Source organism: Mustela nivalis, assembly GCF_964662115.1.
Source record: "Mustela nivalis genome assembly, chromosome: 18".
In the NCBI taxonomy this organism is placed as follows: domain Eukaryota; kingdom Metazoa; phylum Chordata; class Mammalia; order Carnivora; family Mustelidae; genus Mustela; species Mustela nivalis.
Window position 1 is genome coordinate 55,849,184 of NC_139037.1, and position 13,033 is coordinate 55,862,216.

General features: G+C 46.6%; 1 protein-coding gene across 1 annotated transcript; it reads right to left on the minus strand.

Moving 5' to 3' along the window:
- Positions 1 to 3,407: 3,407 nt before the first annotated feature.
- Positions 3,408 to 11,851, minus strand: ZNF114 (zinc finger protein 114). The gene is made up of 4 exons (XM_082710540.1): positions 11,805 to 11,851; positions 11,299 to 11,359; positions 8,287 to 8,413; positions 3,408 to 6,334 (listed from the first exon to the last, which is right to left on the minus strand). The coding sequence occupies exons 2-4, from the start codon at positions 11,299 to 11,301 to the stop codon at positions 5,334 to 5,336; spliced, it is 1,131 nt and encodes a 376-aa protein (XP_082566666.1). The 5' UTR covers positions 11,302 to 11,359; positions 11,805 to 11,851; the 3' UTR covers positions 3,408 to 5,333.
- Between the last annotated feature and the right edge of the window lie 1,182 nt (positions 11,852 to 13,033).

A 13,033-nucleotide genomic window follows, 5' to 3' on the forward strand; every position in this document is an offset into this window, starting at 1 on the left:
TTCGTTCTGCAATGATCATCCATACCTCCCGCTGAGTCACCGCTCCCAGAGTTTTGTGTCCCGGAGGGGAGGACAGACGAGAACCCACAGTCACGACCCCGCCAGTAGGGGACGCCTCCCCACCTAGTGCTTAGAGACCGGTGTGGTGCTGGACAGCCGGGGGTGGAATCCCATCGGGCCCCCTAGATGGCTGTGTGACCTTGGGCAGCTAGCTTAGCCTCTCTGTGCCTGTTTTCTCTGCTATGGAACGGAAAATAGTGCCCATGGCACAGCGTTGTCGTGGGTATGAAAGTAGTTAATATTTGTAAAGCACTTAGAAGGGGCTTGGCATGTTTTTAAAACCAACTGTTACAAATTCCTATGTTGCACCTGTAGGAAGGCATGGGGCAGCGGAAGGAATCCCAAAGCCTCATTCAACCTTCCCTGCCCGCCACTCCTTGGAGTGGAGTCCAGGGATCCTGACTCCCAGGCAGAGTCCTTTTCCTCTACAAGGCGCTCCTGGTCATGGCCTGGGCGGATGGGGAGGGGGCCTAAATGCACCCAGATTCCTGGACAAAACAGTGAGTTGAAAAGGCAGATGGTGGGGCTGCACAAAGCAGGCCAAGCACGACAGCCCTCTCACCCACAGGCTGGGTCCCCTGACCCCCAGCTCCTCCCCAAACCTCCAAAGCTGAACTTAGCAGAGCTTTTGGGCGTCAGGCAGCTGTGGACACCCAAGGTCTGTGATGTCTTTTACCCTCCTTCCCCCTTCCCTGCCTTCAGGGGTTCATTCGGGCATAATTTACCGGCCGGAAAAGTCATCCACTGTGAATATTCAGTGATTTTTCACAAACTTACAGAGTTGTGCAATTGTCACCACAGTCCAGTGTTAGATAATTTCCACCATCCCCAAAGGTTCTGTCTTGGCTGCCTGCAGTGAAGTTCCTGTGCTATCTATAACCCCAGGCAACCACTGATATGCCCTCTTGTCTCTAGATTGGCGTCTTCTGGAAATTCCATATAAAGGAATCATACAATACCGTCCAGTCTAAAATGCTTTTTTTTTTTTTTTAAGTAGTCTCCACGCCAAGCCTGGAGCCCAATGCTGGGCTTGAACTCATGACCCTGAAAGCAAGACCTGAGCTGGATCAAGAGTCCCACACCGAACAGACTGAGCCCCCTGGTGCTCCCTAAAACACTTTTCTGTTGAACTTAAGCAGATTGTACAACCCAGCAGTTCTATTGCAAGAGAAACCCATTCAGAGACTTATCAAAATTGGTTTTAGCAACAATGTTTATAATATTTACAATGAGATACATGAACAAAGGTCTCTTTGATGAATTTAACTAAAAAATAACCCACGGGGCAGTGAAAATAAAAGAACCAACCATCTGAGTTAATCTTTCTTTCTCTGGGGGCACCCGGGTGGCTGAGTTGTTAAGCGTCTGCCTTTGGTTCAGGTCGTGATCCTGGGATCCTGGGATGGGCCCCCCATGGGGCTCCCTACTCGGTGGGAAGCCTGCTTCTCTCTCTTCTACTTCCCTTGCTTGTGGTCCCTCTCTCGCTGTGTCTCTGTCAAATAAATAAATAAAATATTTAAAAAAAATCTTTCTCTGAAAAAAGCAGAACACAAAGACATATTCACTGTGCTGTCATTGTGTGTAGTATAAAAGTCAGAAAATGTATTCGGGGACTTATACAAAGCCAGTAACATAAAGATGAACAAGGGAATATATACTTATATGGACAATAAATTAGTCTCCACTTGGGGCTTGCAAGTAACACCTGTAGGTACAGACCTATATTCTAGGGCATTTAATAAATTGTGATGGGCGTGAATGGTATGTGCTGATCTCTTTCTTGACATTTTTTTTTTTAGATTTTATTTATTAATTTGAGAGAGAATGAGGGAGAGGGAAGCTTGAGAGGGGAGAGGTCAGAGGGAGAAGCAGACTCCCTGCCGAGCAGAGAGCCTGAGGACTCAGGCCTCAATCCCAGGACTCCAGGACTATGACCCGAGGCGAAGGCAGTTGCCTAACCAACTGAGCCATCCAGGAGCCCTTTTTATTGACTTTTAACTGTATGTTTACATTTTCATATACTTTTGGGGAGCCATATTTCCCAATTTAAAACAAAATTAATAAGAAAAATCAGTATATAAAGAGCCATGCCTCTATATAGCTCTGTCTTATTCCCAAGAAAACACGAGATAAAAGCTTGTTTTGTTCTTTCCTTTAGACCAGAGCCCAGCAAAGTACAGCCGGTGGCACAGATCAGGCCTCTAAATTAAGAATGGTTTTATATTTTTAAATGGTTGGGGAAAAAAGTAACCAAAAGAAGATTTCGTGATATGTGAAATTATGTGAAATTCAAATTTCAATGTCTATAAATAAATTTCACATCCATTTGTTTACGTGTTGCCTGTGAAGCCTAAAATGCTCTTAGGCTCTCAGTCCTCAGCCTAAAGGAGATGCTCAAGATATATCTGATTAACAACAGCACGGTCTCAAAAGCCAGAATAACTTAGTTCTGAAGGTTTTCTCTTGGCCCATTAATAAGCTTGATATTTCATATATGTACTGTAGTAGACAGAAGAATGGCCCCCAACAATATGTATGTTCTAATGTCCAGAGCCTGTGACTATGTTATCCTATTAGCAAAGGGGAATTAAGGTCACAGATGGAATTAAAGTTGCTAATCAGCTGAGCCTGAGATGGGAGATGATCTTGGGCTGTTTGGATGGATCTGATGTAGTCAAAAGGTCCTTATAAATGGAAGAGGAAGGACTCTAACAGAAGCCTAAGAGTCAGAGGAATGTGATGTGAGAATTCATCCACTGTTGCTGGTTTTGAAGGAGGGGAAAGGGCCATGAGTCAAGGAACGCAGGTGGCCTCTAAAAGCTGGAGAAGGCAAGACTATAAATTTTCCCTAGAGCTTCCAGGAAAGAAGATAGCACCATGGACACATTGATTTTAACCCAGTAAGGCCCACTTTGGACTTCTGCCTGCCAGAAATGTGAGATGATAAATTCAGGTTGTTTAAAGCCACTATATTTGTGACAACTTGTAACAGCAGCAACAGGAAACTAACACAAGCACTAAACCCTGAGCTTGACAATGAAAACTTTGTTTGGCTTGCTTTGAACCTCAAAAGAAGCTGTTTACATCAGAAGGTTCCCTTAACTTCTGTGCTTCAGTTTCCTCAGTTATGAAAGGAAGATGATGAACATTTATTCGTGGAGTGGTGATGACAAACAAACATAGATTAAACAGAAAACTCACGTAATAAAGAAAATGACTAAACTCCTACGCATCTAATAACATTGTCTACAAATACATTAAACAAAAATTGATAAAGCTGTGAAGACTTTGATAATCTACTTCTCTAGTGGGATTTTATATGACAAGCTTGCTCAGTAAAAGACGGATGAAGAGTCAAAAATTTTATTTGTGAGAGAATGTAAAACACTCAAGGAGTGAAAATCAGTGTTTTGAAACACACAAGAAGCAGTTTTAAAAACACTGGCCCTACACTAGTTTTATCATTTAACTCTGGAGTTATAAAATGCTTCTTACTCTAACTAGGGGATCACCTCACATAATAAGTTTAGAAATAAAGCCTGTTGCAGCCACAGACACCCAAAAACATGCTACAGGGGAGTGGGGGTTCTTGTGTTTTGTGTGTTGTGTTATTGAGGCTATAACCTTCATCCCTATGATCCTAAAGTTGCTTGTGCTAATTCAGTGAACTTCATCCAACTTCCAGAGAGTAACTGGGAAAGAGAGCAAAGGGAACTTAGTTAAGAGAAAAAGAATGACAAACACTCTCCTCTTTCCAACAGCTTTCTAGGCATCCAAGCTAATGAATTCTGTCAAAGATGTAAGCTCTACCTACCATCGGTTATGAGAAAAAGTAGAAAATGCATTTAAAAACCCTCAACAGGGGCACCTGGTGGCTCAGTGGGTTAAAGCCTCTGCCTTCGGCTCAGGTCATGATCCCAGGGTCCTGGGATCAAGCCCCCATCAGGCTCTCTGCTCAGCGGGGAGCCTGCTTCCTTCTCTCTCTGCCTGCCTCTCTGCCTACTTATGATCTCTTTCAAATAAATAAATAAAATCTTAAAAATAAAAATAAAAAAACCTTCAACAGTGCTAACTCTGGAAAAACAAGTCTATGCACCCTTAGTAAAGAGGATGAGAAAAAATAATATGGTCAGGTAATTGACAGAATTAGCTCCAAGAGATTGAAACGATCATCAGAACACGAGTCTCACATCATCAACATCATAAAGACCACATCCTCTGACCATAAAGCCCTCAAATCATGACCAATAAAATCCAACTGACCAAAAAAAAAGCCTTATCATGGAGCACACTACACCACAATTGGAATTAAATGAGGTTTAAACAGATGTTCATGTTGGAGAGACCATCTGGATATAAATTCTAACAAATCTGCTACATACTGAAATTCACATGGCAGAGTTGCAAGGGCGCATAGGGGGATTTTCATCATCTTCTAGGATTTTATTAGAGAAGAAAAACTGGAGAATCACAAATTTTGGTCCCAGTTGAAGGATGAGATGATAAAATAGCAGCAATCTTAACATTTACTGTGTTTCTCTCCAACTATGTACTCATCTTACAGAAGGCTTTCTTCTATCTATTACAATCACAGTACCTCTCTGGCTGTAACTTAAGGAGTAAGTTTCAAAGGGGTCTTTCCCACATTCCTTACTCTGCAGTGTGAGTTCTTACAGGGATTACGTTGGGATTATGTTGAGACAATGTTGAAGGCTTTTCCACATTCCTTAGATTCATGGCATTTCTCTCCAATGTGAGAACAAATGTCTACTGAAGATGAAAGAAGGGGGTGCCTGGGTGGCTCAGTCTATTAAGCAGGGGACTCTAGATCTCAGCTCAGGTCTTGATCTCAGGATTGGGAGTTCAAGCCCCATGTTGGGCTCCATGCTGGGCATGGAGTCTACTTAAAAAATATTACTAGTTAATAAAAAATGAAGAAGTCATAAAGCAGGAAGGCATAAAATCTTTCTAGACCTTACCTTCACAAGATGTGAATATGTAAATGTGTGAATTCTCACATTTTCATCCTTCAGGGAAGACTTGAGTTCCCTTAATATGTCCTTATGTGCTTGGTCTTTTGAGAAAATTAATGAAGCTTTTCTCACATTCCTTTCATTCACAGGACCCCTCAACTGTGAATTTTTATTTTTATCTATTTATTTTTAAAGCTCATTTATTTATTTAAACAATCTCTACGCCCGACGTGGGGCTCAGACTCACAACCCCGAGAGCAAGAGTCGCAAGCTTTCCCCATTGAGCTGACCAGGCATCCCTCAACGGTGAGTTTTCAGATGGCTTTTAAATCTGTGAGAATTGGTGAAGTCTTTCCCACATTTCTCACATTTATAGGGCTTCTTCCTAATGTGCTTTGTTAAGTGTTTGTCAAGGTGTAAGGTATATCTAAAGGCTTTCCCACAGGTCTTGCATTCATAAGGTTTCTCTCCGGTGTGAATTTCCATGTGTTTCCTAAGGAATGACAGATACACGTAACTTTTCCTACAATCTTGACATATATATCTCCCCTCTCTGGTCTTAGTCTTCCTGTGTGAGTCAGAATTTGCAATGTGGACAGAGGTTTTCGCACCTTGATTCTTCTCATGATTTGCCTCTGCCATATCGGGTCGCCTCTGCACATCATGGGTCGAGCTATTTTGGAAGGGGATTTCACATGGATTAGACTCGTAAGTCTTCTCTTTCATGGGAGTCTTGCATAACCTAAGGGAAATGTCTTCCTCAAAGGTTTTTCCAAATGGATCCCATTCATGGAAGTCCACCCCCCTGCAGATATTATTATGGGTCTGAAGCACATTGTTCTGACGGTCAGTCCATATTTTGGACTCTGGCTCCATCTGATGTCCTACAGATGGGGTCGTCTCAATATGCTGCAAGATTGTATCATTTTTGTTGTTTCTGTAGATCTTTTGATGACTGGTTAGGGCAGGATTTTGTTTCAGAATGTTTGAGCCATGTTTCTGGATACGGTTTCCTGTAGAATCTCTCCATGAGCGGGGCAGAGAGTCGTCCTTCATATCATGAGAGTCATGGATTCTAACCGGAGACTCATCTTTTTCGTGTACAGTGGCAACTCGCTTCAACTTTTGCTCCCTTTGTGTGAGTGGTTCGTCTGTTTTGTGGCATTTCCGGTCTTCTCCCAATAGGGACTGCCGGGAAGCATGGCTCACGGTGCATACTCTCTTTGCTTCAACAGGTGTCTTTTTAGCAAGAATGTCCGGCTGAGGGGTTGAGTTTTTTGTCTGATGTTGCTTTAGCAAATCTGAAATAAAGGGACACAAAAGTTAAGTTCTTTGTTGACCGTTAAGGTGGGTTGGAGATGCTAAAACAGGCAAACGCCGGTGTGGGTTTCTTTTCAAACATTCACTCAGCATATGTGAGGGGGATGTGAAAGGGAAGGAAGACCAAGCAAGTGAAGCAGAAAGACATCAGGGTTCTGTGGGGATTAAGAGCATAGTCAGGAATGCCACATGGGCAAGAATGGAACAAAGAGTCTGTCATGGACTGAATTTGTGTCTCCTACAAAACCCTATGTTGAAGCCCTAACTACCCCCCATGGGATAGTATTTGTAGGTGGGGCCTCTGGGAGTAATGGGGTTGAGATGAGCTAGGACAGTGGGGGCCACCAGGATGGGACTAGCGTCCTTACAAGAGCCGGGGAACGGAACTCACTGTCTCTCCACCATGTGAGGACACAATGAGAAGGTGGCCATCTGCAAACCGGGGAGAGAGACCTCACTGGGAATGAACCTGCTGGCTCCTTAACCTGGAACTTTCCAGCCTCCAGAATGTGGGAGAAAGTCTGTGTGTAAGTCACCCAAGCCGTGGTGTTCTGTCATAGCAGCCCTAACAGACCAAGACAAAGCCCATGTGTAATTTTAAAGATGAAGGGGTGGGGCCCCTGGGTGGCTCAGTCGATGAAGCATCTGCCTTCACCTCAGGTCATGATCCCAGGTCCTGAGATCACGCCCCACATTGGGCTCCCTGCTCAGCGGGGAGTCTGTTTCTCCCTCTCTCTCTGCCTCTCCCCAGCTTGTGCACTGTCTCTCTCTCAAATAAGTAAATAAAATCTTAAAAATTAAAAAAAATTGCAATGAAATTCACTTAACATAAAAGTAACCATTTTAAAGTGTACCCTTCAGTGGCATCAAGGACATTGGCCATGTGGTGCAAAGAGCACCTCTACTCAGTTCCAGGACATCTCCATCACCCCCAAAGGAAAGAGAACTACAAGACCATGAAGCGGCCACTCCCTGTTCTTCCCTCCAGCCCTTGGTAACCGCGAACTGGCTTTCTGTTTCTATAGATTTGCCTATGCTAAATATTTCATATAAATGAAATCAGGTAATACATTGTCTTTCGTGTCTGCCTTTTTTCACTTAACAAGATGCTGCATTTGAGGTTCGTCCATATTGCAACCTGTTTACCATATTTCATTTGTCCATTCATCTGTTGATGGACAGTTGGTTGATTCCCACATTGTGGCTGCTGTGGGGAGTGTTGCTATGAACACACCTGTATCTTTTGGAACATCTGCTTTCAACCCCTTGGGTAGATACTAAGGAATGGAATTACTGGGTCATACAGTAATTCTACATTTAACTTTCTGAGGAGCCACAGCTGTTTTGCACATGGATGAAATGGATTCTTCATCAACATTTCCACATTGTAAAATCCTTCCTTGTAAGGATTCATGTCTTCCCAGCAGGCAGGTGCACAAGGTAAAATTCCCCCACACCATTCCCAGACCAGCTTCTTGCTCCAATTGGGAGACCAGACTCTGTTTGCCTAGTTGAGATGCCCGGTCACGGGAAACGGGACAGTGCATGGCTCAAGAGAGCAGGGCCAGGATTTTCCATGAAACAGGAGTGCACATTGTGGTCTGCAGGGGTTCTGGAGATAAGTAAGTGTGAGTAGGGAGCAACAAAGTGGTCCCTCTGTTTTCCTCACGAAACTCTCTGTTCTCCATGTTCACCCACCTAAGGACCTCCCCAGGGCTGTTAATCAGGAAGAGAATAAAAATGCAATGCAATGGACAGATTTCCTGTCTCATGGGGTGAACTCTAGTCCACCCCCGGGGGGGGGGGCGGTGGCCCCATCTTGGTTATTCAGCAAGTCCCACCCCATTTCTCAGCATAGCTCTGGGAACCCAGGAGGGGGTCTGACTCGCATTTGTCCTGGCCATGAACATGTCTGGGAGGGTAGGATGCTCACCCAGAGAGGCCAGGTTCCTGCAGTTTTCCAACATCACGTCTCTATAGAGAATTCTCTGCCTGGAGTCCAGGAGGGCCCACTCCTCCCTGGTGAAGTTCACGGCCACGTCTGTGAAGGTCACAGGGTCCTAGAACAACACACCCATTTGGGGAGCACTGTTATGAGCTGAAATGTGTCCCCTCCCAAGATATGCCAATGTCTTAACCGCCAGGACCTGTGAATGGGACAAGATTTGGAAAGAAGGCGGTTGTGAAAGAGGTACCATGAGGGGGCACCTGGGTGGCTCAGTCAGTGCAATGTGTGACTCTTGATCTTGGGGTTGGGGGTTGGAGCTCCACCTTGGGTGGAGAGACTGCTTAAAATCTTTAAATAGAGGGGAAAAAAAGCTTAGCAGTACAAAAGATCTAACCATTTGCTGTTAAATCATGGAAAGTGTGAACACCCATAATACAGGGAAAAGGAAATGCAAACAAGCCCTCACCCACCATCTACCTGTTTCCACCCATCCCCCTTCACTGCCCTTCTCCTATCGCACTATTGTCAACAAAACTCCAGCTATCATAGCATTGCATCCTTAAATACGTGCATTTCCTATCTCTAAAGCATGAGGAATCTTTTAAAATGGGGCCACAAGGGCACCTGGGTGGGCCCCGAGGGTTGAGCCTCTGCAGGTCATGGTCGCAGAGTCCTGGGATCCGGCCCACATCGGGCTCTCTGCTCGGCGGGGAGCCTGCTTCTCCCTCTGCCTGTCTCTCTGCCTACTTGTGATCTCTCTCTCTACCTCTGTCAAATAAATAAATAAATATCTTTTAAAAGAGAAACATGAGCAGTAGTGTTTTTATAGAATCAAATACCCTTGTCAGTCTCGGAAGACCCCCCCATATGACATTCGGTCACCTGAGCCTTTTAAAATCTGTAACACTAGCTGCAGAAGAGTGCACAATGAGCTCATTTTCTCATTTTCATGAATTAAAGGAAAAATAAGGAACCTTGAAAAGACAGGCAAGGATCTACAAAAGTGGCTGCTTCTGCGCAGCCAGGAGCCTCGAACAGAGCGAACCAGGGCAGATGGAGGAAGCCTTCAAGATCTACCCCAACCAACCTGCAATTTTTTAAACACATTGATCTATTATTACATATTCCAGAAATACATTATCAAGCAAAACACAACCTACAATTAAATAATTTACAATACAATTGATGAGGTTGGCTTTTTTTTTTTTTTTTAAGCCTTGAAGTCATCTTTTCCAACTAAAATAAAAATTCCTTCTACTGGAGAGATTTAATTAATGGCTTTCATATTTCAAAATTCCCTAGGTGTCAGAGTACCCACATCTTCTTAAATACACTGATTCTCGGGTCGTGGATCGAGCTCCACATCAGGACTCCCTGCTGGGTGGGGGAGCCTGCTTCTCCCTCTGCCTCTGTCGCTCCCCCTGCTTGTGCTCTCTCTGTCTCTCTCTCAATCTCTCCCACAAATAAAGAAAGTCAATCTTTAAAAAATATATACCGAATCCATTTCTTAAGAAACAGACATCCATCCTACCTAGGCTTCGAAATGCCAAACATTTATGTGGGGTCCCCAAGATCCCCTCGCATTCACTACTCTGGGGTTCACGCGAACTCAGGTTTTCACAAAACAAACAGAGACACGACCCTCAGTATGACAAAGTTACTAAGTGTCGGGGCAAGCTGGCGATTACAGGCAGCCCCATCACTGTGAATGCAAGGCTGCAAACCCGCCCTACCACTCATCAGGTGAAGAGATCAGACCCCGAGGAAACCAGCAGCAAAGTCAAAAGGACTCTTCCCCACCCCCCCACCCCCTTACTTGTTTGCTAACTCACCGATAAACTTTGTTCCCTAAAAACCACAGCCCTCAAAAATGCTGCTGTTTGACATCCTATCAGTAAGAAAAGTACATCCCACTCCTGCCTGGGGGGAGTCCTGAGTCACTTGGACCGGGAGGCAGCCTCCAAGTGCAACTCTGGGCAGACCTTCAGATAAGGGGTTTGGGACACAACATTCCACCTCTATGTGACCTTGTAGTTTCCAAGGGACAGTCCGGTCCAGATCATTCCTTCACACGCAGTTCAGCCTGAACCTATCTAAGCCAGCATGCAGTTACATTTACTCTGAATTCCACCCCCTCCCTTCCTCCCACCCCCTCCCCGCCCCGCACCTCTCAATCCTGTAAGGAATGAAAGCCTCCATCCCTTCATTTGCAAGGTTCCTCGCCGGGGTGGGTCTCTGTCTCTCTGTCCTTGCAACAAACCCATATAACTGGGGCTCCGGGTGAGTCCCTGGTGATCTCAGACACCTTGGGGTTTGGAGCAGTGGGAAAAGCAAAAAACAAAACCAAAAGAGAATTCATAGTTCTGGGTGGGCTCAGGTAAGCAGGTAGAAGGAAAACACCCACATCGGACAGTGAAACTCGTTCCCACCGCTGCCCGGAGCTTCCCTGGGAACAGACCTTCCTGGAGTCGGTAAAGGACAAACAGGCAACTTGTTGAGACCAGGGGGTTTGATCCTGACCACTCCCCTGAACTCCTTTCACCTTGGCCTTTTATAAATGCCCTTAACCGAGACCTCAGTTCCTCAAAAAGGAAGAACGTGCTTCCGGACCCTACTCAAATCCGGCAACCCTTTCCCCAGAAGAGAACCCCAATGGCCATCCCCTCGATCTGATTGTGCCCAGAATTTTTCAGCTCGCCCTAATCACGACAGACTCCAAGACTTACCTGGATCCAAACTGCAACCCCGCCCCGCCCCCGCCCCGCCCCGCTGCAGCCCCACCTCCGCCGCAGGCGGGTGTCCCCCAGCTCCGGCCAGGGAGTGCCCCTGAGGCAAGGAGAAAGGCGCATTTAGGGCTCGACGCGCGGGCCACTCTCGGCCTCCTCTCTCCTCTGGGACGGTAAGAATCAGGCTTCCCCGGACAACGGCTCCCTACTCCCCGGAACCCAACCCGGTTCCCCCAGCAGTGTGGACTCCGCGAGAACCGCGCACACTCACCATCTCAACAACACCGGCTTCGGGACCCGCCTGCGGGCAGCGCAGCCTAAGGGCTCGTTCCCTGTGCGAGGCAGAGGGTTGCAGGGCTGAGGACCGGAGGAGTGGGACTGTAAAAATAATTAAAGAAACAAATAAAACAAAACGACGCCCCTCCCCTCCCCAGGAAGGATGGACGACAGAGACTCGTCCTGCCCAGGCTCTTTGTACCTGCTTCCGGACCCCCTCCTCAAAATGGATGGTTTGAGGGATTGGGTAGGGGCGGAGGGAGGAGGAGCCACAGGAAGGGGATCCTGGGACCTGCACCCCTGCCGGGCTCTGGGACTCCCCCTCCCCACCCCCGGGTCCCGCAGAACTTTCTCCCCAGCCACTTCTGGTCCTTGGGGGCGCCCGGAAATAAGAACCACTTCCCAGGGAAAAGAGGACTTCTCAGAGCTGGAAAAGGACAGTGGGGTGGAGGGGTCCCTGGTTTCCCTCTTGGGCCCCCCTCCCTCTTTTCCTTTTGCAACCTTCCCCACCCGGCGAGCGCGGGCTGACGGATAACTGCAAGGTTTGCGCGAACAGTCCTCGGAAAATACTATTCTGACCGTTACTGGGATTGAACCAGCGACCCTCCGGCGAGGAGCAGGAGCGACCTCCGATCCCAAATTCCAGCGAAAGAAAACAGCTGCCTAAAAGTCAGCCGGCGAGGGTCCCGACCCAGCTCCCCTCGCTGCTGTCAAAGCGCCTGGATCCGGAGTCACGTGATCTTCGGGCGCCCTGTGAAACCCTTCGGTGGAATAAAGCGTTTAACCTCAATTAGAGAATTTATTCTGGATGGGCCCCGACAAGACGTGATTTACATGCCCCTCCCCCCGCCACCCTGTCACCTCCCCTCCACCCTCCCGTCCTCGCCCTCCGCCCCTCCCCCAAAGACTGAGGCCAGCCCAGCCCGTTCCTCTGACTCTAGGAAAGAAGGGCAGGGAGCCACCAAAAGTCCATTAAATCAATTAAATTTGTCTTAAATGTCTCTTTTCTAGTCATGCCATTCTACTCTAAAGCTTTCATTGTCTAATACTAATATATGCCTAAACTCGTTTTTCAAAAAATAATCTCTACGCCCAAGGTGGGGCTCGAATTCACAAACCTCCCTCCCCCCCCTCCCCCGCCCCGCCCAGATCAAGAGAGATCAGCAGTCCCACTGAAAGACCCTAGTGGACCCGCACCCAAGGACGCACTCACAGACCACTGGATGCAATAAGCAAGAGGACTTTATTCGGGCATGCTCGGACTCCCAGGGACACTTGACCACGAAATCCGCGAGGGATGGGTCAGTGTCTGAGAGCCCCGATCTGTTCCGGGAATGACTTAATATAGAATTTTACAGTCCATTACATCAGAGCCCTCACTTTTCTAGCCAGTAATTTCAAAGCATTACAGCAAGGCCTACACACAGGTAGCCAATCCTTTAAAACCAACCATACATTCTGGCCAGTCACCGTTCAGGTAGTGTACAGTAGAGGGTACATGTTGAATTGCACGTTTTCTAACCTTTATCTGTATATGTGCTGAACCGCACGTCTCCGGCCTTGGTACTGGAGACAACTTTTATCAATTTTACTTAGTAGTAGGGGAAATTCTTAACAGGGGAAGGGTATAACTTTATTTGATTACACAGCGAGCGAGGGTTTAAGCAATTTTTCATTTTGTAGCAAAGCACTAGAAGCATTATTATACAGAAGCCAGAAACAGCTGGGTT